Source organism: Chaetodon auriga, chromosome 13 (assembly GCF_051107435.1).
Source record: "Chaetodon auriga isolate fChaAug3 chromosome 13, fChaAug3.hap1, whole genome shotgun sequence".
Lineage (NCBI taxonomy): Eukaryota > Metazoa > Chordata > Actinopteri > Chaetodontiformes > Chaetodontidae > Chaetodon > Chaetodon auriga.
The window spans coordinates 13,988,400-14,016,044 of record NC_135086.1 but is presented as its reverse complement, the minus strand read 5'-3'; the positions used below and the strand labels follow the sequence as shown (position 1 = coordinate 14,016,044).

The following is a 27,645-nucleotide window of genomic DNA, read 5'->3' as shown; positions in this document are numbered from 1 at the left end:
CAGTTAAACTCCTCTGTGCTGGATTACCTTGAGCTCAGTGTGACGCAGGTAGAGGAAGAGCAAACAAAAGCCTGCTCTCAGGCTCCTGTTGACCCTCCTCGCACTGTCTGACAACATAAATAAAGGCTACTACTGAGGAGCTGGATTGGAAATGATGTATGAGGGTGGGGGAGGTTCCTGCTCTCTGAACGGTGTTGTATTTCGCTAAAAGAGAAATCAACCACTGGGATGTTTTAGTTCAATTTATTGCACAAACAGCATTGACAAAATGTAGTTGGATGTTACTACGTTGTTCGGAGAAGTGGAAAATAACAAAAAGGTACATCCAGAACATTCAAAAGCTCTCACACGTTTTTTGACACGGGGGTAAAATGTCAGATGACGGGTCCCTACTGAGTCCTTTTATTTGGGGAATTATTATGAATTGGAGGACATGATTAGTGCAGGAAAAGTTGAAGCACAGATCAGAAGGGAAGAAAAGGCAGGATTCTTCAGGAAATAGCTCTCTTAAAGCTCGACTTTGCTTCAAAATCAATGGTTAACAGTGACAAATGGTACGAATGGTAATGGTATGGTCTGGTATCAAAATGCACACGACAGTATGTGCTCCGAAAACCTTCACGCAGTACAGATACGCTAACAAGGCAAACTACTTCAGGAGGAATAACAGGGCAATTATATATGCCAATTATATGGAGCAGAAATAATTCAATAAACAGAGTTTTAGCACATGTAACAGTCACAAATATCTACATTTTACAGCTCTCAGAAGGGTCATCTTTGCATATGCTGATTAAAAAAATACAGTCTAGCTGTGCATGACTTTACCAGATGTGTGTGAAGGTTAGGTGGTTACACAGTCAAACGTGTCTTGACAGTATGCTTGCATGATCTGATGCATTGAGTCTTTGGTACAACGTGAGCACCGGGATCCAGAGGCCTTAAATTGCAAACGCGGTCACATTGAAGCAGGCGTGATCGAAAAAACACGATGGCTTTTTTTTCCCCACTTCACTTAGTCAGTAACAAACCATGCAAGGTAAACGCTTTCAGTACAAAAAAACTACACACACGAGGAAGATCTGTCTTTGTAAGCGTACTTTAACTTCTGGAAGGGAGGAGGGGGCTTCTTGTTAAAATTTGGAGGGGCAGAGGGAGGCTTTAGTCAAACAGGTTTGTCAGCAGAGGCACACACACACACACACACACACACACACACACACACACACACACACACACACACACACACACATTAAGTCCAGAGAAGTCTCTATGGCAATAGGTGAGTACAACAGAAGGCATGAGGGCAAGAAAAAGATGAAGTGGAGACACTGAGAACATCATGTCCAAGTTAATTTTGCTTCACAGAGGGTGCAGAGAGTGTAGTAGGAGAAAGGGAAGGCAGACAAAAGCTTTAGAAAGGCACAGAGCTTTAGAGAGCGCATTCATCTAGAACTTACCACTAAAGAAGTGCCACACACACGCAGACACACACTGACAAGAGGAAAGTAAAAACAAACAGAAGAGTCGACTGTGTTGGCAAGGATATTCAGGAACTGGTTAAACATAAGCGAACGTGACAAAAATCAAGGTTCTGTCGCGTCACGTCAGCTTGCATCGCGGCCGCAGCTCCAACGGGAAGCTGAGGCCACGACTCGACGGCAAGAAACGAGCTTCATCGTGAATGATAATGATTGTTACAGCGTGTTAAGTGCAATATAATGTAAAACAATAGGTTTGGGTGAATCGATAAATGGCACCGAATGACTCTCTTTGATGAAAAAGATCTCTCTCCATTTTAAATTCACATTTAGTATCTATTAATCCAAAATGCACAAGATGCTTTTAGAAAAAGGTGAGATAAAGACGGACAGGAGCGGGAAATTAGAGGAGGTTCCTGTTGCCGAAGATGTTTTTGGGGTCCACGTAGTCCTTGACAGACTTGAGCATCCCCATGCCGACGTTGGAGATGGAGTCTCTCATCCACTCCTTCCGAAGTTTCCCCACTGAATGACAGAGGAGAGAAAAAAAGAAATAAATAAAGTCAAGGAAGAGGACCGAGGGGGAGAAATAGAGGAATCGGCACGGCTGATTGCTCAGCAGGCTGCTGGGAGCCAATCAATCTTGTGAGAGTGAGTGAATAAACAGAGGGTGATAAATGCTTTTATTCAGAGAGGAGAAATGTTTTGCATGGCATGATTTATGGAGCTCAGCAGACTATCAAACTCATTAGGCTCTGTGTGTTCCCAGAGGAGGGGCCGGCTGGCGGCTGGAGCAGGCCGTCCCCGGCTCCCTCGCTCTTTGAGCCACCACTCCCCTCCATTTCCCTCCCTGCGGAGTCACTGGAGCGTTTTTTTTTTCTGTGTGTGTTTCTGTCTCGCTGTGCCCACGAGCCCGCTCCTGCAGCTGACCCGCGAGGCTGTTGTGCTCGCTTGTCCCGAACGCCGCTCTGCGCCCTCTGACACTCGCCCGATCACCAACAGGGTGCCAAAGCCAACCGTGGAGTGCCACACAATGGTCCTCTGTCAGTAGGACTTTGGCTTTCAGCCGCTCTTCTCCCTCCCCTCCCTTGTCCTCCTCCAAACCCCCCAACCTGAGGAGCGAGAGCGGCTGTGGCATGAAGCCTAGTGAGGGTGCCCATTGCTTCACCAGCTGTCCAGTCCGACATACTCCACGGCGTCTGTACCCGACAGGTTCTTAGCGGAGAGTCTGGAGCCAGCGAGAGGTCTGGTGCCTGCAGAGGACTGGGAAAACCTCGCTGGAGAGCCAAACTCTTGTCAGAGAACTTCCAATAAAATAGAAAACTTTGATTTTCTACAAGGCAGTAAAGCTGAAGAATTGCTTGTTTTGTGCAAACAGCTACAATCTGGAAAATGAGGATCAACTTTCACTGGTCCCTGCGGTATTAGCGTATTTTGTGGTACTGAGCTCACATCATACATATTCCTAAATAAAGTCATGTTTAATAAAATTGCCACAATGTGGGTCCAACCACAAATTTTTGCTGTGATGATTAGCAGAGTCGAATGGATCAGTCGATTAACTGGCAGAAAATAATAATTAATTGTCAAGTCAAAGCACAAATGACTGGTTCCACATTTTTCAGACTGAACGACTGATCACAGGAACACAGGATTTTACGTCGACTACATCAAGAAACAAACACAAATGAATTAAGAAAATGCATAAAAGTCAGTCTGAAGGAATCGACGTATGCTCCGTTAGATCAGAGCCGGGTAAATGTTAACTTCTGGAGGTCATGTCAACTGAGAAGAAAAGCACGATATCTACGTTTCAAAATCCCAAAAGATACATTTGAGAACAGAGCAGCTCGGAGCAGGTGCTGCCCGCTGAGCAAACCAGCAGCGTAATCACTTGATTAGATACGGAGGCCTGAAAAGGTGTGTGATGGGAGTGTTCACACGCCTCCCCTTCCCGCCGTGCATCACTAGCAGTGGAGCTTCGGTGTTAATAGGGCATGGTGAGGGAGGGGGCATCGGTGCGCCGCGCTATCAGAGTCCAGCCAGGAAACCCAGATGGGGATCAGCCATGAGGCTAGTGAGGCCCATCTCCTGACAAAACAGGGCAGACAGCAGGGTCACCGGGGACTCTGATACCACACACACCTCCAGATGGTGACAGAGGGACCAATCAGCTGCTACCCAATAACTAAGAAAGTACCCTGCTCTCGACAACCACCTCCTCTTCGCTCCTTCCTCCCTGTTCCACCTCCATCCCTCCCCTCCTCTCAGGAAAAGGAGAGAAAACAGAAGGTGCTGGGACTGCATCATTGCCTCCATCACTGTGATAATTTACACATCTATCTTGTCATATTCTCTCTTTTTTGCCTGCTCTTGCAATCAATCTCACCAAGCCTGGCCTGTGCAGCTGAGACATGCAAAGAAGTGCAGGTAGTTTTTTTCACAAATGACAGATTTCTTTTAACAAAGTCTCATATTTCCCTTGTGTGGAAAAGCCTGGGGAAGCGTAGGGTGAAAGGCAAGGTGGGAACTTCACTAAATCAGGTCATTTTTCTATCTCATAAGTGCAGGGACCAGTGTGGGTGGCAGAGGCAGCGAGGCTGGAGCTTCGCAGAGCCACAAGGTGAGGTGAAGACGCCGGGCACCCCGGGGTGGCCCCTCGTACGGAGGAGACTGCAGAGGCCAGGCTGAGCCTCGACCCCTCGACACGCTGCTCTCACTCTCTGACAAATGGGGGTCAGGGCATGAAAGACAGGGGGGGTAAGGTAGCGGCCCCTGCGATCCCGTGATATGACCGAGCCGGGGTATTGGCTGAGAAGCCGCGGTGCAGGGCTGATAGATGGATGACTCTCCTGGTGATGGATGTTCAACAACTCTTCACCGCTGTGACACCAGTGACCTACTTAAAGAGGACACTTCTCCCGATGTTCTGGCTTTCAGAGCCAGCGAATACTCAAACACATAGCTGAGCTTTAGCCTTTAAGTAGGTGATAAATCTGACTCCATCTCAAGTTAGAGTCCTGTGTATGTTTGTGATGGACAGCAGTCAACACGTGGCCGTGTTCAGCTGAGTATTATGTCCTGCGGCGCTCTACACGCCCAGATTCCCTTACCGACGCCCACGCAGCACAACACTGACCTGCTGTAAATACAGGGCCACAAAAATGTATATTTCATCCTGTGCCCTCCCACCTCACCATCCTCGACTACATCTGTTTTGTTTGATACACAAAACCCAGTGAAACTAGCTCCATTTGTCAAGCGCTGATTGTGGGCAGACAAACCGGCCTGTCTGCGCCCAGATAGCGAGCCCCACTGTTATTAATCACAATTACAGAGTGGGCCCCGCACGCGGGAGCTGCATCAATATCCCCTCCTCTCCTCCCCCCGTCACCTCCCCGTGCTGCTCGGGGTGGCTGGGCCACCGTTTGGAGGTCAGTATACAGCCGGCGATAACGGCGGCATCATTTACCCCAGCCCGCCGCCTCCTTTTTATTAGCAATCTTTTAATTTTGAACCCGTCCCCGCCTTCAGGAAAAATTGTGATTTAATATCGCAGCTGATTCACTGCATACTGTTTTTGACAGGCGTGATGAATAGCCTGAAGTGATGTATGAAAACAGCGAGGCGGATGGCAATATAGATAAGGCAGCCATTTCGGTTAGCCCTGATGGGGCCCGGAGAGTTTGCTACGCCGCCCTCCCCTGCTCACGTTTCATTTGGTCACTGCTGAAATGAACAAATAGCCGAGTCAGAGCAATTCATCTGAGCTGCAGGAACATATTTTGGACACGTGAAGGGAGCAATGAAAGATCTCCGGCCAAATGCACATTTACAGCGCGACTGGCCGCCTGCTCGCTAGCATGGAAGAGCACGCTGGGAAAGCTCGCCACGCTGTCGTTGCCACTCAGCGCAACCTCTTTTCACCATTTCAAATCTTGGAAAAGCTGCAAATATCATATCACCCATTTCAACAATCAATAGTTTTACTATGTGAATTTCTCAGGTTGTAGTACCTCCATGGTGATGTGACAAGCTCCCTCCATTGGCAAGGATCTCTTCTCTAGCTGCATGCTGGGAAATGAAAAATAAAACCACACTCAGTCATATAATATTCAACATATTGTCGCAGCAGATGTAATTGTGATCTGTGAAAAGACTGAAACCGCAGCCACAATGTTGATAACAGTGTAACGGTCATACCTCCACTTGTTCATACACATGTATGGGATCACTGAGGCCCCTGTAGTTGAAGGCAAAGTAAAAGTAGACACAGGCACCGGCGTCGTACGTCTGAGTCACCCTGTGAGAAAACCGGTAGGAGTCATGTTTAAACAAGCAGAAAAGACTGTTCATGTTCCCCCATTTGGCTCTGAAAATCTCATTTACATGAATCCAAAGGCGCTCCATTTTCATACAATAAAGGTTTTTTTTTTTTTGTCCCTTCTCAATTGGAAGACAAAGTAAAGAGGGAGGTATGGCTGTCCCCAGCGAACCCCTGACCTCAATTCCATTCATGGTTTCCAGAAAGCAGATGCGGCGTGGAAGCACTGTCACCTTTAATAACATACCATTATCAGACATTAAATGGCCATCAAATGCTTTTACTGAATCATCATGAGCCACATTTGCACTGCACGTAACAGGATGATTCAACTGACACTTTGAGGCGGAACAGAAAATGGATCAGTTTGTTGTTTTACACAGAACTAAATATCCCGACTGTTCACGCGGCAGCTGCTTATGTAAAATGCAACTTTTTCCTCCCATCAAGTAAAACCTGTTTTTGCTCAGAATAAAACGCTCGTCCAGTTCGCCTGTTCTCTCTGTGGCCTCGCTCCCTGTGGAGGAGCACGGTGCAGAGCCCTTGTTCATTTGACATGGCCCATCACCTGGCACGCTGACTGTTCTAGAGGTTAAATGGACAAATCAATCATGTGACAGACTGCAGCCGGGAAATGAATGGCTGCAGCATAATCAGGCTGAGGCCTAATCTGTCCGCAATCGGCGAGCAGAAGCCTGGTGCTCCTCAACTGGCTCTCCGTCTGTTCGTCCGACTGTCCGTCTGTACGTCCCTGTGGTTTTTGCTAACTCACCGGGGGCCGGGGTTAGGAGTGGGCACGCAAACTCAATACTTTTACATGTCAAATTTTGAAAAGTCATTTTTTTAGTTTTATGGGAAATTTCGGACAAAGGCAAAGTTCTTCTTGGCTACTTGTGTTTATTAAAAGTATATGTCCATACGTTTCTCAAATCCCATGAAAAGACCAAAACCAACAACTAATTGATCCTTCTAACCCGTATTACTGCCTGATATATGTTATTCCTCTGTGCCACAGAGCTCCATTATTGCCCACAAAGGATTAAACACACATAAATGAGCTACTCTGTTGCACTGAAGGACATGTTCCTTTATGACAATCAGCCTGAGTCAGTCCTACATGCACCATACTGCTGTAAGTACTCACTAGAGCATCAAACATGTATTAATCCACTGCTGAAAATAGTCTGCAACAAATAGACTATTAACTCCAGTTTGAGGAAGATTTGCTAAAACCTACAGTGTCCTGCAGGTTTAAGAAGTTATTTAACCTCATTTAAAAATGAAAGTACAAATCTGTGACCTGTTTTTAAAGATGTCGGTAAACACTTGAGAACATTTGACATGAATACATATGAATGAATGAAAAAAAGGTTTTGTGGGGAAAAAAGTGTGTATACTTGAGTAAGTGTTATATTTGCGCAAAAACTCTTTGTAGGGAGGTATTGTATCTGCACTTGTCTCTCAAATTTAGAAACGACGCCCAGCCCTAATCGGGGGATTGTGGGAGAGTTCTCTTCAATCTGCATCCATTACCTGCATGTAGATAACGGTGGAAACTGCACTCCCCTGTCTTTACACTCTCGAACGATGCGTGCCTTTACATTCCGGCAAATGTCCAACACCCTGGAAACGAAGTAAACGGCAGAATGTCAGTTTAAATGGTGATATTTGTGTTTGTAAAACATAATACTCAGGGAATTCATATTAGACTGAATTAATTAGCGAGTAAAATGTATTAAAATCCAGAAAAAGACACGAGGCCAGAAACGAGGAGGAGGAGAGACTGACTAACATGACGACCATTGTGGGAGAGGTTCCCACTGGTGTGGAAATGGCCGCCAGTTCTGAGCATGTGCAGCCGTGTGTGGAGTGTGGAGGATGGGGAGGAGGATGGTTAATGAGCCAGGCACATATGCTCGCCTCAGTGCCTGATCTCTTGGTCTCTCCCGTCAGGCATGTTGCACAACACAGAGCTGTGTGTGCTCCTGGTTGTGGTTGTATGTCTGTGTGTGTGTGCGTGTGTGTGTGTGTGTGTGTGAGAAAACGATGATGAAACCATGTAGAAAATGCAGCACACGCCACATATGGATGTGAATGTGTGGCATGTGGCTCACATTGCAGAACACACACAGATTCTCTCCTATAGCGTGAGTGTCTGTAATGGCGGGTTTGTAGGCTGAGGAGGCAAAGCTTCCGCCGACGCGGAGTCAGTTAATGGGGTGGGGGGGGGCCATGAAGGTGAATGTCAAAGACAGAGGCAAAGAGAAATAAAAGGAGGGGAAACAGGAAGCAGGAGGAAGACATAGGAGTCTGCCAGGACTGACTGCGTGGGAAGCAAGAAAAGAAAAATGTTTACAGCTATTTAAATAAATCAGAGAAAAGCCTGCAGCTCATGTCAGTGCATTTACCTGTCCCAAGGCACAGAGGTTTCAAAGGACTCCCCGATCACATAGTAGTCCATGCCCAAGTCCTGCTCAGAATACAATATCAGCATTAGCAGGCTGACAGGTTAACAGTCACTCAGTAGATTTCCATGCACACAAGAAACCAGGACTGGAGGGAATCAGGTTGTACAGGTACTCAGCCAACAGGTTAACAGGTTTGTAGCATCCTAGTTACTGTAAAATCGACATGAGCTGATCAAAAAACAAGCTTCTCCACTACTCCCCAGCCCTGTGTCAGAACTACGGCTTACTGCTTTTAACTGTATTAGTGACAGGAAAGATGTTTTTTGGTTCTGTTCTCTTGACGGTGGGTGGACAGGCACTGTAGCGAGAGCCCAGGTTTCCCTTACGATGTGAATGTGTCCAAATTGAATGCAAGTCTGAAGCATTGCGATGAAATCTATGTCGAAAATAAAGCAGTTTTGAAACTTCAGAGTTTCTGTTTTCTTCATGGAATTTGAGTTCATAGCTGCTTTTATAGCTAAAATGAGTAAGTTCGGTTGCTTAGATGGTTAGATTTTATGAGAGAGGACAAGTCAAACTTTGAAGCCATATTTTGTGTAGAAAGTGTTCCAGCTGTAGAAGTAAAGAAGAGGCTGAAGAGTTTTTTTTTAAGCTTTGAGTGTGTGCCTGTTCAGCTGTGGAAACTAACTCAGTCAGACTTCTAGAGGCTGTCGGGTTCAGTGTCGGCCTCTGAATTACATTACTTTTTGTGTTGATGCATCAATATGTGCAAATAAATGTCCAAGAAATCGGTTTTCTCCAGGAGAAATAAGTTTCTGAAACACATGGCAAACTCTTTGCTAATCTGTAAGTGTCTGTGATGATCAAAAAAGGCCTCTGACAAGACTGACCTCCATTGTCATTTTGACTGCACCCGCTGTGCTCTGCTCATGATGTGGATACCTCAGTGTTAGACCCCCTGACACCAAGTGTGACCACATCAAATCAAAGACAAAAACATTCTGCAGCCTTTCTGTGCTGGTCACTATCCTATCTGCTGTCAGACGGCGTCCTCCCCGTCCGCCCCACCAGCCCATCAGCTCAGGCTGACAAAAAAAAAAAAAGAAAACAGAGAAGCGACCCACCCGGAGGTAAGCGATGACAAAGGTCAACATGTAGCCCCTCTGTCCATTGTCCTCTCCAGCTGCCAGGCCCCTGGAAGCAGATAACAGGGTTAATATTTAACAGCTCTTTTCTTTTAGCGTTCTTGGTCAGACCGCTCCCCTCACAACAGCTGCCTGGGAGCCTGTCAATCCAACAATGTACAGATCAATGACGCTATGCTCTGTGCATCGCCACAGGTCAGCCACACATCCATCACCTGCAGTGGGTAATCAAATTTTCATCTACCACCCAAACTAATCAGGCCAGGCTCATTACAAAATCACTATATTGATTTTCACCCTTCTTCCTGTTTCCCCAGCACATAAGAAAATATTCCTCACAGAACCGCACCAATCCATCACTGGCACTTGATCTGATGGCTGATCATGATTTATTTGAAATAAAGCAATAAAAGCAGAGGATGCTGCATGTAACTGACAAGTTTCTTATGATTTAATTGCTGGATATTACCAGGGCAGAGCTCCAGCTACCTGCACATCCTGGCACTGGGCCCAACAGTAACACTAACAGGAATATACGATCAATGAGCATTACTCAGGAAGAAATCACTGACAGAGGATCAGTGGGATGTCCTCTGCTTAAACTGGTCTTCTACGAGCTGCTGGTTTCTGATTAGTTGGTATTTCATTTAAATGATGGTTGAAATATATTAAGAACAGAGTTGAAATTTGCATCAATATATATTTTAGGAAGTCTGTTTGTAAGTTTCCCCCAAAAAAGGCAAGAACTTAATGTCTGTTTGTATGAATGTTAGGCTGACTGTTTTGCTTCTCACTGACTTTCAAGCAAAAAAATAACAGATTTGCTCCTGTTGTGGTAAAAAGAGACTGGAAAATGTTCTGATCATAGGAAATAAAGACAAGAGGAAAATGAAAGTTAGCGGCTCTTTCAGTATAAAAGTCCCTTTAAGTAAGTTAAAAAAAACAAGAACAGCAAAAAAACAATGGTATTTTTAAGATCAGACTTTCAGCTTGTTTTTTTTTTTTTTTTTTAACTTTTTTTTTCATTTTCAAAATGAACTATTTCCCATATTTTCAAAATGGGACCAAAACTAATAAACCTTCATTCTAGGGGGAGTAAATTTTGCATTCACATGCCTAAAACTACTATTAGACAACTATCAATGCTGTCTAAAGTCAGTAAACACTCAACACTGTGTCGAAGCCTCTGACTTCTGTCACCTCAGAATCACCGACAAACAATATTTCTTGATTACTCATTCTTGATTGAATTCTGTTCGAATGAACTCATCTACTCATCAACTATTGTTGGGGGTTTAAAACGGGCACAGGATAGAGAGAGCGTCCCTCCCGCTCTGACAGGTAACTGATTTCCACCAAAAGTCCTCATTGATCCGTTTCATGATCAATCACAAAGGCAAACCAGGCTCCGTCCTCTCGCCCTGCGGCGTCCTGAGGGGAGCTGCGCCCTGCTATCACCTCCCACACCACACCTACTTTAACATAAAAGCCGGCCTGACAGGAGGACATCCACAGGTGATCCATCAATCCACACCAAGACAATCTACTGAGTAGAAGGCCAAGTCTGAAGTGTGTAACTGTGCCTCTCCATCCCTTTCACCGCTGCTACATAATGGCTGGTTAAATTAAGTGACATCAGCGCCTCAGGCAGCTCCCCATCATGCTCAAAGTCACACTGAATGGTGCTTTGTCATTTCTGTGCTTTACGTGGCCGAGACCTGGAAGTGATCTGCGTGATGTACTTCGTTCTAACACGGCGAGAAGGAGAGAGAATGACTACTTACCCAAATTTTGCAGCGATGTCATAAACTTGCTTCTCATGCTGCAGTACCTTCTCACGGTCTCCCTCGAACAGTAGCGTGGCCACACACAAGTGGTTGGGGTCAAACCCTTTGAACTGGAGATTAAAGAGGTGGATTCATTTTTCATGAAAAACACACACAGCAAGCAACCGGCGACGTTCACTTCGAACCTTTCCTTTTTTTTTACCTTGGTGATGTAAAATTTCTTCAGCCCGTCCAAAAAAGAGGTGAAAATTGAAGATACTTGAGGCTTCAGGGCATGACCTGTGAAAACAGCAGATAAGAGTCAGATCCATGTGTTCACAAAGAAGTGGGCGTGAAAAACAGATTTTTTTTTTTTCTTTTTCACACATTAGTCATACCCTGCTTCTGCTTGCATCCTCCAGCATTCTGAGAGGGCAAGCGAGTCAGATTTATTTGGGGTTTCAAACAAAAGGAGGAAATATAAATGGTAACATTTGAATAACTTTACAACTGGCCAGTGGCTGCCAGCGACAGCGACTATAAATCAGAGGGTTTCCGAAGGGAAGTGGGGTTGACACAGCGATATCCGTCTTCCTCACCCACACTTTTTGATTTATTCCTGATCGGACGCACAAAAGCGCCTGTGGACAAGCGAAAATGAGGGGCTGGGGCCAATGGGATGGTTATCAATCACAGCGGGCAAGTCACGGGTGATGTCGCCGAGACTTAACAGTTCATTTATTTCCCCCATGCTCAAGTCTCTTCATCACTTAGTGTCCTAATTGTTTCCATTGCAAAATTTGATTGCAGGTCTTGAGGTCTCTCGCAGCCATCATGCTCGTTAATTAAATACTCAACATCCAGAGAGAGAAAATTACACCTACACTGTGCATAATTTCACTTTTAACTCTCCCCTCTGTGGATTGGTTGTTGTTTTTTTTGGCATATCAACACATGCTGCTACTTGGTACGACGTTCACATTTTTCATCTTGTGCATCAAGACAGGCAGTGCTAAATTGTACTTGTAGTCCCAATCTGAAAAAGAACTGAATACATCAGCTCACCTTACTCAACAGTCAACATGATTAAAAGTGAGGACAAGCCACTAATAAGCTCAGGAAGGTATCATAGAGCCATGAGTTTTAGTTATTAGTGAAAAACCTGGTCGCTTCATCTTCCCTACTTAATGCTAAGAAGTGCCTACTCTGTGAAAAGTGGAAATATAGGGGAGATAATGAGATCCCTGGAGACTGGGGAACATCACAGAGATCTCTGGCAATGCCAGATGCATTCCACTAGACCTTAGGAAACAACATCATAAAATTTCAATGCAACAACGACTTAATTTTGGCCAGGGTCATTTTTTATCTTGTTTCAAATCTTTGTCTGTGTGTGTGCAGCTATTCTGCGGCAGAAATGATAATCAATTGAACAGTTCTGTGCTGCAGAAGGTAAAATCATTGCATGCTGCACCACTGCCATTCATTGTTATTCTCTCAGTGGTATACATCAACGAAGCACAAACCCACATATTGACTAAAAAATAAAGCATGAGAAACAAATTACAGCTAAGAATAAATATGATTATTGGCATGCTGCTTGTTAAAAGCCTATCGCATGATGCAAAGCTCTCCAATCAAAGCCAAAGGTTAAATTGTGCCTACAGAGAAATAAAAAAACCAGGTCAAATAAAGCCCTACTTGTACAGTGAAGCAGTTAAGCACTCAAAGGGCTTAAATCCGAGTGATGTTCATGCAGAACAGATAACGACAGCAGGGATGTGCAATGCTTCAAGTCTGGGCTGGCCTGTATTGTCAACGATCAAACAAAACTTACCAAATTTAAACTGTTCATTATCCATGAGTCGTATTGATGCCGGGGCACACCTCTGAAAAACACAAGTTGGTCTGTATTAGTTCGTGCAAGTGCTGAAGCTTTTGGCTTGAAAGCTTTTGGCCTTCTTTTCGTTCCAAACATACAGTCTATAGACTTCAAGCCATTTGTCGTGTCAGTGTGTGGTACAGGGGACAGCTTAGCTTGGACCACTGAGGTTTGAACACAGTACAAGTCAGTCTAAAAACACATTTAGATTCTTTTTGCTGCTTATTGCTGGCAGGTCAGTTTTAAATGAGTGAAGAGGTGAAGACCCGGTGGTGCTTATTGCAGGTCGGGCGAGCCTCCAACGCACTCAAAAGGTTTCTGGCCTCGTGTTGAGACAGGGGGGTGGAGCAGTGACGAGACGCAGCATATTTGAGGAGAGATTAACATGTTACCTGTTTGGCAACCTCTCGAAGACAGGCAACTCCCTGCTCGAAATTAGGGAATACCACAGAGCCGTATTTCTGATACTCCGGAATGGGACGAATCTTCATGGTTACCTCGGTCACCACGCCCAGGGTTCCTGTGGAAAATCACAGTGAGAGATTTTGAGGAGAACAAAGAAGAAGCAAATCAGTTCCCACAATTTATATGACCTAACCCCATTTTTAGACCAGGACTTAAAGACTGTTTTACTGGGCTCTGGAACACGTCCCGAGGGTCCTTTGGGTGACCTTTGTCTCACATTTCACCTAGTATATCTGGTTTTCTGCCACACACTGGGGGACAACTAAGATTTATCAACTTAGGAACATGAGGAAATAAAGCAGGGCTCTATCAAAGGCAGTGAGGCCAACAGAGGCAACACATGCACAGGTCCACCGAAGCCTCTGGCTGGCCTAATGACCCTAAAAACCATCAACCATTAGCTGCAGCAGCTGAGGGAGTCACATTGCATGTATAAAAACCAGGGTCCACTCTGCCCTACGCAGCAAATATATCTGGGAAGAATACTTTAAACAACTGCTTTCATCTAAATATTAGAGCAAACTGCAGCTAGGGAGCGCTATCTGCCTTCTCCTGTAACATTCATTTATTCTAAGAGAGACTGTGTTGACATTTTGTTGGTAAATTTCCCCCTCGTCTCTTCTGTAAGGAGTTTATGATAATTGCAGAGTGACAAGAAAAATAAAAACCCCTGTAAAATTCGTCACCACAGTCCTGTAATACACGCTACCTTTGTGGAACTTGGAGTATTTTATTGTTGTTGACAGTGTCGGAAAGGTGGTGAAATGATTGGTCATTCAACTCAACAGCGATTTTTAAGGCAGTCATTTGTGGTTACTGCGTGGTTTCCTTTCGGTACGTACTTTACTGTTATTACTTCTCCTGTGGACGATGTATATTGTTCAAATGAATTACTTATTACTGTGAACACAACACTGACATACAAGCACCTTTGCAAGGAGGAAGATGATCATTCATTTAGTGTTGCTGTCAAACTGGTTATGGAAGCCCAATATTCACTCATTGACATTTAACTGATTGAGCAATCAAACATATAACCAACAAGTTAGTTGTTTGCTGGTGAATTTTATTACTCGTCACTGCCCCCCAGCCTGCATGTTCTGTGTTACTGCAGACGATCCATTTAGAGAAGCATCGCTCCTGTTCCATTAGGAGCCTGTTATGGCTGTTAATGAGCCCTCTAACGTGACACTACATGCAACGCGCTGCTCCCTAGTGGCCCAGTGGAAAACATGGGACTCCATTAGGATTCAGCCACGGAAAGCCCCTCCCCTTCCTGACAGTGCACAGGAGGAGCCACTGAGCGGGCGAGCGAGGTGGAGTCAGAGAGAGAGAGAGAGAGAGAGAGAGAGAGAGAGAGAGAGAGAGAGAGAGAGAGAGAGAGAGAGAGGAGGAGCAAAAATGGGTGAGCGAGTGAGAAATAAAGGGGGGCTATAAGAACAGCAAGGTCAGAAAACACTCTCTTGGGGGTGAATTCAATGCAATGAAATGCTGGAGTGCAGCTAAGCCATCTTTATTGTGAGCATCTCTTTTAAACCAACCTCATTTTAGAGAAGAGGAACTGTTCCAAATAAAGGGTCTGAAAAGATCTCTGACCCAAAAAAAAAAGTGTGTGGACAACACTAACAACTATGAAGGCGCAACTTCAGAATCAAAGATCTGACTGCGCACTGACAGCGCTGGTAGGCTTCACTCACCTACATCACATCCTCCACGGCTGAGAGGAGTTTAAAAGACAAAGGGATTAACATTGATTATTCCAATCATTCGCCACACCGATCGAAGAAAGGGAGAAGGAAATACTTTGCATTCAGGCTACTTCAAGGTCAGAGAGATAGAGAGACCCGGCTGTTGCGCGGTGAATGAGAAGCTCCGGGTTTCACAGTAATTTCTGATAAAAAGGATGCATTCCACTTAACATGCAGGGCGTAGTTGAGGGTTTTAGTGCGGCGCCTTGTTGTTGTGGCCTGCCGTCAGACCGGAGGATGCTGTTTCTGGAGTGAGGAGGTAGATAATTTTAATGAGACCGCGAGGTGGTATGACCTCTCGGTCCAGCGTTAGGCCTCCCAGAAGTCCATGTTCTTCCAGAGACGTGTGGTCCTGTCCCATCTCGGTTCCAGCACTAAACCCCGGCAGCACGCTCGCTGCCTTTACACTACCTACTCTTATGTGCCTACATTATTATAACTATTAATGTTAGCCTTAAATTGGGCCTAAAACATTCAACCTGTTGTCATGGACTACTGTAGCTGAATGTATGTTGAGTTTTTTTCTTTTTATTCTCCAAGCTATGTTTTTGCAGCTGTTGATGCTGTTTTGTAAAGATTAGACACATCTGATGTGCGACTGAGTCAATGAAAATCAACTTACTGTCATGAAAACGTCACAGGGCCATAAATTTAACATCAGGGGAGTTTTGACAAGAGCTCTGATGTATGTACTGCTTTCACTGCCATCACTGCTCTGCAAATTTGACTTTTGGGGAAGTAAAGCTAAGGGAAAATACAAGAACTCCGCACAAGCCTGTGCAAGTGTTTAGAACTTATGTCAAACATCCATCAGTCATAATGAAATTCTATTTTTAAGATCATTAACTGTGTGCTGACTCAGTTACAGTTAGAAGTGTTTATTAGCAACAGTTTTATGAAGTGCACTGAGCCCATGTAGTAACATCCTTTATACAATCATGCCCCCTTCATACGCAATCATGATACTCTCACCTGTTACCAATGAACCTGTTTACCTGTGGAATGTTCCAAACAGGTGTTTTTGGAGCATTTCATAACTTTCCCAGTCTTTTGTTGCTTCTGTCCCAGCTTGTTTGAAATGTATTGCAGCAGACATTTGCAAAAATCAATGAAGCTGGTGAAGTAACAAAGTAAATCTATTGTTTTTGTACTGTTTTCAGTTTAGTTTTGGAATTAGAGTTGTACCATGGCTTAACTGTCACATGCGGGTTTATACTGTACAAATTAACCTGCACAGTCAAGATGCAACTTTTAAAAACTTGTAAATGTATTCTTTGTAATTTAGAAATACAAAATATCGGTTGGACATGAATGAAGTGTATTAATCACTCACTGACAAAAGTTAACATATATTGACTCCCGATGATACTTACATAATGTGGAAACATTTTCAGCTCTAGTCCACATTCTACATTGGTCATTATACACTGGTGGTTGTCTTGGTACTGAATTCACTACTAATGAATACAAATAGAGATTTCTGCAGTGATCCCAGCCCAGTCAGGGAGCAGATTGCTGAGCTTTGTAGGGCAAATATAAGTTTGCATCCACAGATGTTTAACATAACGATGCCAAGAGTCTGTGAACCTCCTCATTATGTAGGGGAAACCTGGCATATGGCAGTATTCTCTGTGGGCATTCACAAGGACAGGGCACTGCAGATGGGGTGGGGAGGACGCTTGCTGGCTCTGAACTAAAGTGCCTCCAGATCACTTTTTCACCAAAGCTGGTTAATGTTTAAAAAGCCCAGAGCATGAGAACCGTCCTGATGTTACGGTTTTATCACAAAAACTTGCGCAAACCCACATTAACGCACAAGCTCTCACACGCGGCACATGCTCTGAAAACACACGAGAAATGAAGCAAACCTTCTGAGCCCATGATGAAGTGGTGAACGTCCGGCCCAGTGGACATCCGCGGGCCCTGACAGCTCTTTTCAATCACTCCTTGCGGGGTGACCATCTTTATGTGGATGACCTATTCAGACAGAGAAGAGCAACACAACAAACACTTTTAGAGAGAAAAATATGTAAACGGTGCGATACTTTTCTGTCACAGATTTACAGTGCTGACAAAATATTATCATTTGTGTATCAGGAGTGCCCCGCATGCATGAACACACTTCATAGCGGAGTGTGACCGCTGCATCTTGGAGGTGAGGGCAAAGTCCACAGAACTTGCTAATAATTTCCTTCTAACGTCCGGACTGTCATCCTGCATTCAGAACAAACATGAGCAGAAGGGTAAAGAGAAAGGCATGAGACTCACCAGGTCCTCAATGTTGCCGTAGATGTTCTTCTTCATGCCTGATGCTCTGGTTGCTACCCAGCCCCCCAGGGAGCTGAACTCCATGGAGTCCGGCTCATGCCCCGTACAATAGCCACTCTCATTAAGCTGTGGAAAAATGAAAGAGAACAAGCATTTGTTGTTGCAATTCAAAGAAGGCCGAAAACGTTTGGAAGACAATGATGTTGTAAACCCACAAGAATGTTTTAATAACAAGTAAAAAGAATGAGCATGTAAAGGGAAAAAAAAAATAATTGCAGCTCTGCCGCTGAATTTCACTGTTCTCATTTTGCTGCAATGCTAAAACTCAGGTTTTATGGCATCATATATTTTTACTACGGACTAAAATAACCCGAGTGGAATAAATCAAGAAAAAGACTGAAAAGACACGTCAGTGCATCGTTTGGGATGTGCCAGGTGACATATTTAGACCTTTTTTAATCAATACTAGTGAAATTACAATTACAGAATCTTCCCTTCTTCTTGTTGTGTAAATCTGTGTATCATACAGGCAGTCTTGACGAAAGATTGCGGCAGATTCAGCTTCCACAGCCCCACCCCAACCACAAAATACTGCACTTCTTAATTATTTGCCAAACAGCAAAGTGATAGTGTAGTTTGAGGTCATTTTGTACTGTGACCAAAAAAAAAAAAAAAAACCTTTGAGCAACCCAGCAACCTTCATCAGACGCACCATCTCTACGGCTTTGGGTAGAATGTGTAGGTCATCAGGAACCCACACACTCTCCTCAAGGCAGCTCAACCCTTAAAGATTGCATCTTTAAGCAGAACATTTAATAGTAATAATAATAAGGACCTCAAAGTACAACAACAACCCCCACCAGAGGCACAAGATGGGGGGTTAAGTCGGGCCTGGTTTTATCACTGCACTCCCCTGGAAGGCAGTTTATAATGCAGACCCATCTGCTCCATCAAAATGGCCCAGTCTAAACGCAGGGGTGGAGTCTGCTTTAGATGCAGCTCACGCATTCCTCTACATCAAATGCCCGCTCCTTCTCCATTTTTCTGAATTAGCTTGATGGTGCCATCTGCTCATGACCGCCGCCTCACTCTCTAATCTCTCCCCTTCAGCACTCTGCTCCTCAGCTCAAACTCCTTTCTAAACCCTGTTAGATCTACTGAGCAAAGGGTACCAAGGTGACTGAGCACGGGCAACTGGCGCGTGAATGGGTCGCACAAGCTCGACTGCTGGCGCCACATGTTATAGTGATGTAAGCTCTTTCGGTGAATGAAGATGGATGGATGGGCAGGTGCTTACCAATCTCTCCAAGTCCTGACCGACGATGCCAGCTTCCACATGGGCAGTTAGATTTTTCTCGTCGATCCACAGAATGCGGTTCTGTGAATGAAAGAACAAACGACATGACCGAGGAGGTCACAAAACATTCTGTATGAACACAATACTCTCTAACGCTGGTTGTTTCATAAGTCAAACATAAAACAACATTCATTTGATGCAGGTTACAGATCTTCCTAAAAAATACTGCGTGTCGCCATGTCTGTCATCTGACTGTGCACTCATCAGCAGTCCGTGGAAACAGTCCCTTGACAGTTTGCTTATACTGCTGGAAGTTTTGTCCTTCTAGCCTGACGGTCACATGTCCGAGGATAAACGTGTGCAGAGGGGCTGCAGGACGGAGACCGTTTCCACAAGGTTAAACTCAATTTAACATCTAATTCCAAATATATGCCTCTTATTTGGGCCGCTGCACACGTGGCCTACCCCTACCTGCAGGAGGTCATTTCACACCTGCCATCAATTACTCTCCAGAGGTCATAAACTTTATGTTCCAACCACACTGCTCCTTTCATGTGCTTCCACTGGAGCCACCTGACCTCTGACCCCTGACACATAGCACTGGTCACTGGTGTCTGTGGCACCAAACTCAATGACTGAGAGGCTAGCAGCATCCAGACAGCTTATATATCACCTCTTTTTGAGCCTGGATCAAAGGGCTGCACTGTACTGCTGCCAATATTCACCATTTTATACCATATCCAATGAAACATCATCGCCTTCATGGTGAAATGCTCATGCACAAGAGACATATTTACCATTTTAAAAACAAGAATGAAGTTCTTACACATAAACTATGGCTGCAATGTATGCTTATTTTCATGATTCAACTGAAAAAATAGTGAAAAATGTCTATCACAGTTTCCCTGAGCCCAGGGTGACTTCCTTAAGTGACTTATTTTATTCAACATCTATAACCATCTATTAATTTACATCATATAAAACAGGAAATTTTGAGGTAGCAGATTGTATTGATTTTATGGTACAGTACATTCACCAATCCCCATTTGCATAAATACAAAAAAGGTAGCAAGACTCTTTTAACAGAAGCCAGTACAAAAGTCTCTCAGTCCAAGGAACTTGACATTTTCACAATGACAGTATTCAGCTGTATCAGACCGCGTGTGTTTTGATTTCACCTTTTCTTGTCATCAAAGCAGATTATCTGGTTTGAAACTCACAGACACAGTTGTTTACGTACCATCTGCGAGGTATCCAGAGAGACAATGGAGCGAGTTTCCTCTGGGGGGCACTCTAGGGCACTAGAGACACTAGTCCCTCCTGAGAGAGGAGAAGCAACAGTTAGAATCTGAGTTACAGCAGAGAAGCCTTCAAATGGGCCATAAGAGTATACCGTACCACACACTTTCCTGGTTTCATGTTATTAACACACACACACACACACACACACACACACACACACCTTCTTATGTTAAACGTTGCTGTGTCTGAGAGGTTTGGCTGTTTTGATTACGATAAAAAAAACAAAGGGGTCCATATTTCTCAAAGAAAGGCTTTTAAAAATAACTGTTTTGTTATGAGTAGTAAACTCAGGTATCATATTGTGGAAAAGGTGTGGAAAAATTTCAAATGACAGGCAACTTTTCATCATTTAGAGAGCCATTTGGAGCAGGTGCTGCAATATATTTAAATGGTGCACTGACGATTATACAAAATATAGTAAAAAAGGAATGTTTGCACAGTGCAAATGTCCTAATTCTAAAATGACTGAAGGCTTCAGGATTTAACTGCATAAATGTGTGACTGGCTTTTACTGATTACATCACTCACATGAATCTGTTGGCAAACTGCTGCAACGCAATATAAGGTTAATTTTGGCCATTTTGTCATTGTGATGTAGCTAAGAGTAGTGAGTGACAGAGGCTAGAGGAGGGGGTAGACAAAGATATTCCATATGACAGAGGTGGAGGTGATCTGCAGACGTGGTGGTGACATCACATGATTAGATTAGTGGCCTGTGGGATGCTTGCTAATATTTTTTTTGCTGTTGCTCCAGTACAAAACGCACAAAGCCAGACATAACATTCTGCACAGCGTCCACTGCGACTGCAGAATAAATAATATATTAAAGTACATTAAATGAAAATACACATCTAGTGGCCTGATGTATAGAGTCTGTGACAGCTAATTATGCTGATTAGTGCACTGATTTCATGACTCACCTCCATACGGCATCAAACAAACATTATGTTTGCACGCCAGTTCCACAAGTTTCACAACCTCATTGTGGCAGTCTGCAAAGACACAGAATATCATTTTCGAAATAAGTGGCCGTCGTAAAGGAAATGTTTTCATTTACCGTCCTCCATTGCATTCATAAATTAAGCGTTCACATAATAACCAGTAGTAGACGCATTACAAAAAGAAATAAAAAGATGGCACTTAACACTTGGTGTATACAGAAGACAATAAATAAATGTATATGGCCTGAGCCATTAGAGCCGGGGGAGCGGCAGAGAGGCAGGGTGTGTTTTGATTTGCCTGATAGTTGTGATTTGCCCGAGGCTCTCCTCAGGCGGAGTCAGACTGCATGAAGCTACGCTCTCTGGGGTGGGATGTGCTGCATCAATATAAACATGCTTCGGCCAATCACAGAGCCCACATCCATTCACGCTGGAGCAGTGAGGGAGTGGGAAGAGTGGCAATACCTACCTACATGGATGTGCTTGACTGGCCTCAAGTGCTTTCAAGAGGCAGTGAGAAATGCCTGCATTCTAGTTCATTTTGCCATGCAATTAAACACACAGCTCCCGTCTGCAGATTACAGTTCAACAAACTAGACCTCCACTTAAACGATGCAGCTAGACTTGGAGGGACTACTGAGGAATGCCAACGACATGTCAAAATATCTACTGGATACAGAGCAAATGAGTTTGTATTTGCAAGGTTTGTAAAATTAACATTTGGTGCTCGTGTGGATGAAACAATATGTACAGTTCCTTTGTGATTTGCTGCCCAATTGGGAGGCTGCTAATCAAGTTTCAACCACCAGTCAACACTCATTTGCATGATAAAATAGTGCCAGCCATAACAACAGAAAACCAATCTTGGAATCATAATTCATGGGTGTACTGTGCAGGGCCAGACCGTGGTGTATTGGGTGTCAACCGTCCTCCCCCTGACGCTTCTTATTAAGCCTCCGCTCATACATATTAATATCCCTGCCTCTGCAGAGATTAACCCTTTAAATCACCTAAGCCAGTAGGGGGATCAGCGATGCTACGTGGGAGGAGAAAAACAGAGCGATAAAAACACGGAGATGACACAGCTTTGGAACTCACTTGGCCACACCACCATATCTGGAACACGACCAATTTTCCCTTCCCGCAGAGCAAAGATCTCATGCAAGCAATGGCCTGGGAGAAAACACAGGAAAGGAGTGAACGCAAAAATAAAAGCACCGTTGCTGAGTTGAAAATCACGCTGAACAATCAGACAGTGGGTGTGGGTGATTTTGTTTGGGTGGAAATGTCCACAGTCTACTCCCAGCATGCCTTACCGTGGGCGCGAAACACCCGGTCCTCTGCGTCCTGAGAGAAGGGAATACCCGTGGATTTCAACTCCTCCACGAAGGCCTCATTAAGAGTGGGAGGCTGTACAGCACTACTGGTCAGAATGGGCTGAAAACAACAAAACAAACCATTGTGGTGTGTGGAAACTAAGTGCTCTTCTTTGCCATTCACTGAAGACACAACAAATAAATATGAATTACACTCACTGTTGCAGGAGTTTTATGCTGCAGACTGGCTCCAAACGTGCTTTCAAACCAATCTTTCAGACCAGGAATGATCATGCCGCTTAGCCTATACCTGCATTGTGTAAAGGAAGACAGATTGTGTGAACAAACAAATAAACAAACAAAAATCAACTAAGCCACGTGTATTAGTGATTTCCTGCAGTGGAAGTCAAAGCGCTCGATTGAAAACATCTAAATGCTTGACTGGGCTTACTCACTTGGAAAACCCGGCCTGTGTCTAATAAGAATAGAGTGTAAGGTTTTGAGTCCAGTGAGGTTATTAGGCAAGCACAGCAGCACTGACAGCGCTGTCCGTGTGGTCGCCCTCGCCATCCCTTGCATAATTGAGCTGCTGGCACAGCCTGGGCCAGCCCATCAGGGGACTGTGGTGTGCCTTTGTCCAAGAGACTATGAAGCACACTCTATAATGAAAAAGCCTCTGTCACAGTGAGCACGGAGGAGGGGAAAACCATCTCTGACACTCATTCAGCTGCGCCCCAGCCTTGGTTACTGTACGCTGACCAGGTAGCTTTTCAGTCGGGAGGGCTCAGAGCCGTTTGTGGCAACTGCTTGCGCAGGAGGAAACCATTCGCTGTGCAACATCCTGTTCAGCTCCACTCATTACTCAAAACACATCCTCATACACAATGTGCCAGTTTGCAATCGGGCAGGCAGGGCTATCTCTTCTTGTCATATGTCATGATTAGAAAAAACCAGGCTCATCTATACATCTGCTCTTGCCATGGGAAACAGGGAGGGAGCCGCTCTCTCTGCTGTAAACTGAAGCCATATTCAATAAGACTGAGGACAACTGGCTTTGTTTCTGGACACCCTCAGACATTCAAACTATTGTTTCTTTCTCCAGCTGTCAGTGAATAACTTTACCCACAGCTCCCCAGAGACCTGCCAATAAGTACTAACATAATATGTTCCATTTTCTAACAGATTGGAGAGCGGTTTCGGCTAAGGAGCAACAGAGTTCGGAAAAGCTGGAAATCACAACCAGTGACCTTCTCGGGTGACAATGAACAGTTCAAATGCCAACCACCAGGTGGCAGTAGCACCACATTGCTGTGAGCGTAGGAAGGAGACCACAACTGATTTCCAAAGCTGGGTTCACAGTATGGGCTGAGGAAACGATCAATGCATAACTCCAGCCTCAAGTCACCCAAAAATATGAATGCTGACGCCAGGCATGCAGTGGATGTGCTAAAACGAGATTAGAAGGAGCGAATGAGGCTCAGCACTGCTTGATTTTTCTAAATCCTCAACAGAGAAGTATAACCAGTATACCCAAGTGCAGCGATGTGAGATTATACAGTACCTTTTGCCAGTAAATTCTGCTTGGCCTTTCTTGTTGAAGAGAAATCTTGAATCGCTGTATCCCCAGCCATTCCATTTCATAATCTCCTGCCTGTGGAAAAACAAACATTGCCAGAGGTTAAGTCAACTCATACACCTCACACTGCAGATATGGCAAAGAAATGAAATGCCATCAGAGAAAGTGTGGAGGTGATTCCCAGATGTAGTGACCTGGTATATCCTTAGTTTGCCACCACAGTCCCTTTGGGCTGACACTAGTGCTGGCATGGGCAATTCCAACTAGAGGAATAAGGAAATTCCCTGCTGATAATACGATACTTCAAGCTGACATTTTAGCACGGAGTCATACAGCATTTCACTGACGGAAGTCTTCTTATTTTATTCAAACAATCACAGCCCTTGCATTCATCTGAGGTGGGGGTGACTATCACTTGTCAAATTTACAGTATGGCGGGGGGAGGGGTGACAGGCACACCTGCAATATTGCCCTGGGTGACGCTCTGCTCACAGCCTGTTGACATTATAATGCAGAAGCGACACATTCAGATGCCATATTTATCAATGGAGAGAGCTTACAGACACTCCCTGTGCCGTCAGCCATTTCCCATCCGAGATATTGAAATAGTTTCCATTTATGGCACCTGGTAGGCACTCTTAGCCATAGCTAGTTTCAATACTGCTCAGTTTCTGTGATTAGGTCTGAACATGTGCGCTGAAGCCACAGCTTCAGCAACCTATTTAGCACATATATCCACTTAAATAGCCCTCAAACACCAGCTATTTCTTTGCTGTGGAATCACCAACCACATTGGAGTACAGCAAATTCTACTAAGCTATTACTGTTTCTGTTACAATCACTGGCTTCCCAACCAAAAGATTGTGTGCTGTGCTTACACTCTGCAGAAAGACAGCCCACCACTCACAGAGCAAGCATAACTCATGGGTCACCTGGGACGGGATGCTACCACAGTGGAGTAAAAGCCGTAATTAAGATTAATACTTGCCAAAATGGAGTCTCCTATAAATTAAGAGTGAGAGCAGAAACGAGAGTGACACACTGAGTCACACCTCAATGAATCCTCGCCAGCGGTGATGTGCTGTCACAGCTGCTGAACATACTGAATGAAAATGTATCAATAAATGGGTAAATATGAGGCCAGGTCAGTGACAACGGTAGGTCTTGATGAAATTGTTTTGATAAACTCCGCTCCTTCCTGCCTGTCTAAGGACAGAGGATATCGTATGCTGTATAGATAATGACGCCCCTTGTTGCAAATTTGTGATTTGTAAATTTGGCCGACATAAATAAAATTGCCTTGACATGACTTAACTAGACCTAAAGCATATTGGATATAACAAAAAGGAAAGACAACAAAATGGATCTCTGGCACTTTGCAATAAAAGAAATCAATGTGTGAATGATGCTTAAATGCTGAACTAACATTCTTCCTTCAATAGATACATATTAAAACAGGCAACAAATTTTGCATACTGGTAACTAAAATTGTCACACATTGAACGTGCTATAATGCATGCAGAACAATGTTTCTACGTCATAATGATGCTTCTTTGGACAGAAACAACAATAGATAAAAGTTGATAAAGATAATGTGACTTAATTGTACACTATGAGCAGAGATGAGGTTATGGGATACGTGAAGTTGCACACAGCTTTAGTTTAATGTGCATATACAGCTACACTGGACAAACATTAGAAATACCACTCAAGATAGCACACTAAAAAAAAACAGAACCTCGAAAATGACCAAAATGCACCCACATAAACCAGTTTTAAGAAAAACTGAGCTTCGTGACTTCATTAGTTTCAGCACGGTGTACCAAATAAACTATTACATTTATATAACTGGCACAAATGGAATGGATATCCCTTCATCAATGCATTCGAGGTGGTTGCAGAGGCTATGGTATGCTTTTAATTGAACTCTGGAGCTGAGACCCCACACAACCTGCAAATCAGGATTTGTGTCTGAAACCACTTAACAAGCCATACAAGAAAGGCAGCCGTAAGAATGTCTGCAAAGATGCAGACTGGCTGAACTGAGGAAGTCTCCGTGCAAGTCTTTGAACAACCAGACACTATTTGTCATTTCATGTCACAGCATGGTATGTGGTTATGTATAATTAAAGAAAAGGCAGGGACAAAGACAAACCGAAAGTGTAACTGTTTGCAATTCTGTTCCTTAACTGTGAACCCTCATATTTTGTAGACATTGTAAGTCCAGACTCCAGTTCAGCATAGCAACTGGCAGAAGAGACAGGGCTGCAATACACAGTATTTCATCATACCATCAGAGTCATACTGACCAGAAGAGGACATTTCAAAATGCCAGATGCTTTTATCCTGAGTGCTAATCTCACATGTAGCTTCAGCTGTTATCTCAGACTGACACTAGATGTCAGCACAGCGTGGTGGCGTCTCCTCAAAAGGAACTGAGCTGCCAATAGGTTGAAAGTCAGACCACTACTTGTTCTGGCCAATCAGATCAACAGAAGACACAGAAGTTTCACTGTCTCCTCCGCCTGTTGTTCCAAACTGTGTCTTTTCTATGGCGTCCCGTATGTAAAAATCCAGCTCAGTAAAATCAAAAACAGCAATTTCCCGATCTCAATGGTGCCCATAGCAACATGTTAGCATGGTAAGCAAATGAGGAGTTACTGTATCAGATGGATTAAGGCACATAGCTCGTGAAGAGTTATTGAATGAAAAAGGTGATTAATCACACAGTAACGACTGTATATAACAGTAACGGTTACAGTAACGGCTGCAGTTATAAGCTAGGCGGCAACTTGAACTTTGAATGTTGATAAATTCCATTCAACGACTTTTTTTTTATCGGGGGCAGATAATGCCAGAAGATTAGCCACAACGTTAAGACTTCTCGGCTTTCTACAACCTCACTGACACCGAAACGTTGTCATATGACGAATTAAAAGAGCTGTTATCAGACACACGGAAAGCCACAGCTGAGCAACTTTAAGAAAGTCGACCATGACAACGTTAAACTCCAAAGAGCAAAGCTAGCCGCACCCACTCCAGAGCGAATGACTACTCTGTAGCCAAGTAACGTTAGCTAGCAGGCTAATTAAAACCCGCTTTAGCCTCGTCTCCCTGCGTTATTAATGCTTGGAAGAGAGGGGGGAACCAATCTGTCAGTGTATGTCACCCCACTGGTTCATGCTTAGATGTTAGTCCACTGATGTTTGACATAATAACTAGCTAGAGCCACAGAGGTTGGACCCCTGTCCACCGCTCCATCACAGCCTTGTACCTCCTCCTCGGCACTGTCTTCCCCTCGCTGGAGACATCTGTCTTGCTCCCCTGGGCTTTGCACTCCGCGGCTAGGATGGTCGAGTCACCGTCCTCCGATCTCTGTAAATGCCCAGCAATTATCTTCAGTCTCTGCTGTGCAATCCGTTGCCTGTCGGAGCTGCCGCCGCCGCTGCTGTTGGACGCCATGCTGCTTCCGTGTTTGTGAAGGGAGGGAGCGGATCCATGAGCGGCTGTCAGAGGTCAGCGCAGGGAAAGTGCGCTGCGTTCACAGCCCGTCGGAATTATCACCGTTGATCTGAGTGGCCCGAATTGAGGTAAATGCCTGGCAACTCAGAAAATTGGAATTTTCTCTTGCCACGGTTGGGAGGCGGAGATGGAGACGCTAAAACACAATTGTAAGACACTACCAAAGGATACATCTCAAAATGGTTACTTTGTGGAATGTTAATT

At 44.4% G+C, this 27,645-nt stretch overlaps 1 protein-coding gene across 1 annotated transcript; it reads right to left on the bottom strand.

Moving 5' to 3' along the window:
• Positions 1 to 227: 227 nt before the first annotated feature.
• Positions 228 to 27,422, bottom strand: agps (alkylglycerone phosphate synthase). The gene is made up of 20 exons (XM_076746845.1): positions 27,194 to 27,422; positions 23,905 to 23,994; positions 22,563 to 22,653; positions 22,344 to 22,464; positions 22,126 to 22,200; positions 21,007 to 21,078; positions 20,025 to 20,104; positions 18,785 to 18,865; positions 17,488 to 17,613; positions 17,088 to 17,196; positions 13,399 to 13,526; positions 12,962 to 13,013; positions 11,348 to 11,424; positions 11,143 to 11,255; positions 9,338 to 9,407; positions 8,214 to 8,275; positions 7,339 to 7,428; positions 5,685 to 5,784; positions 5,498 to 5,555; positions 228 to 2,006 (listed from the first exon to the last, which is right to left on the bottom strand). Exons 1-20 carry the CDS (start codon positions 27,379 to 27,381, stop codon positions 1,885 to 1,887), a joined length of 1,905 nt encoding a protein of 634 aa, XP_076602960.1. The 5' UTR covers positions 27,382 to 27,422; the 3' UTR covers positions 228 to 1,884.
• Between the last annotated feature and the right edge of the window lie 223 nt (positions 27,423 to 27,645).

Coding starts and splice junctions, on each gene's coding strand:
- agps (XM_076746845.1), bottom strand. CDS start 27,381: ATGGCGTCCAACAGCAGCGGCGGCGGCAGCTCCGACAGGCAACGGATT. Junction 17,614..18,784: donor GTCAGGACTTGGAGAGATTG/GTAAGCACCTGC, acceptor ATTTTTCCACAG/CTTAATGAGAGTGGCTATTG. Junction 13,014..13,398: donor TTCGAGAGGTTGCCAAACAG/GTAACATGTTAA, acceptor TGTGTTTTTCAG/AGGTGTGCCCCGGCATCAAT.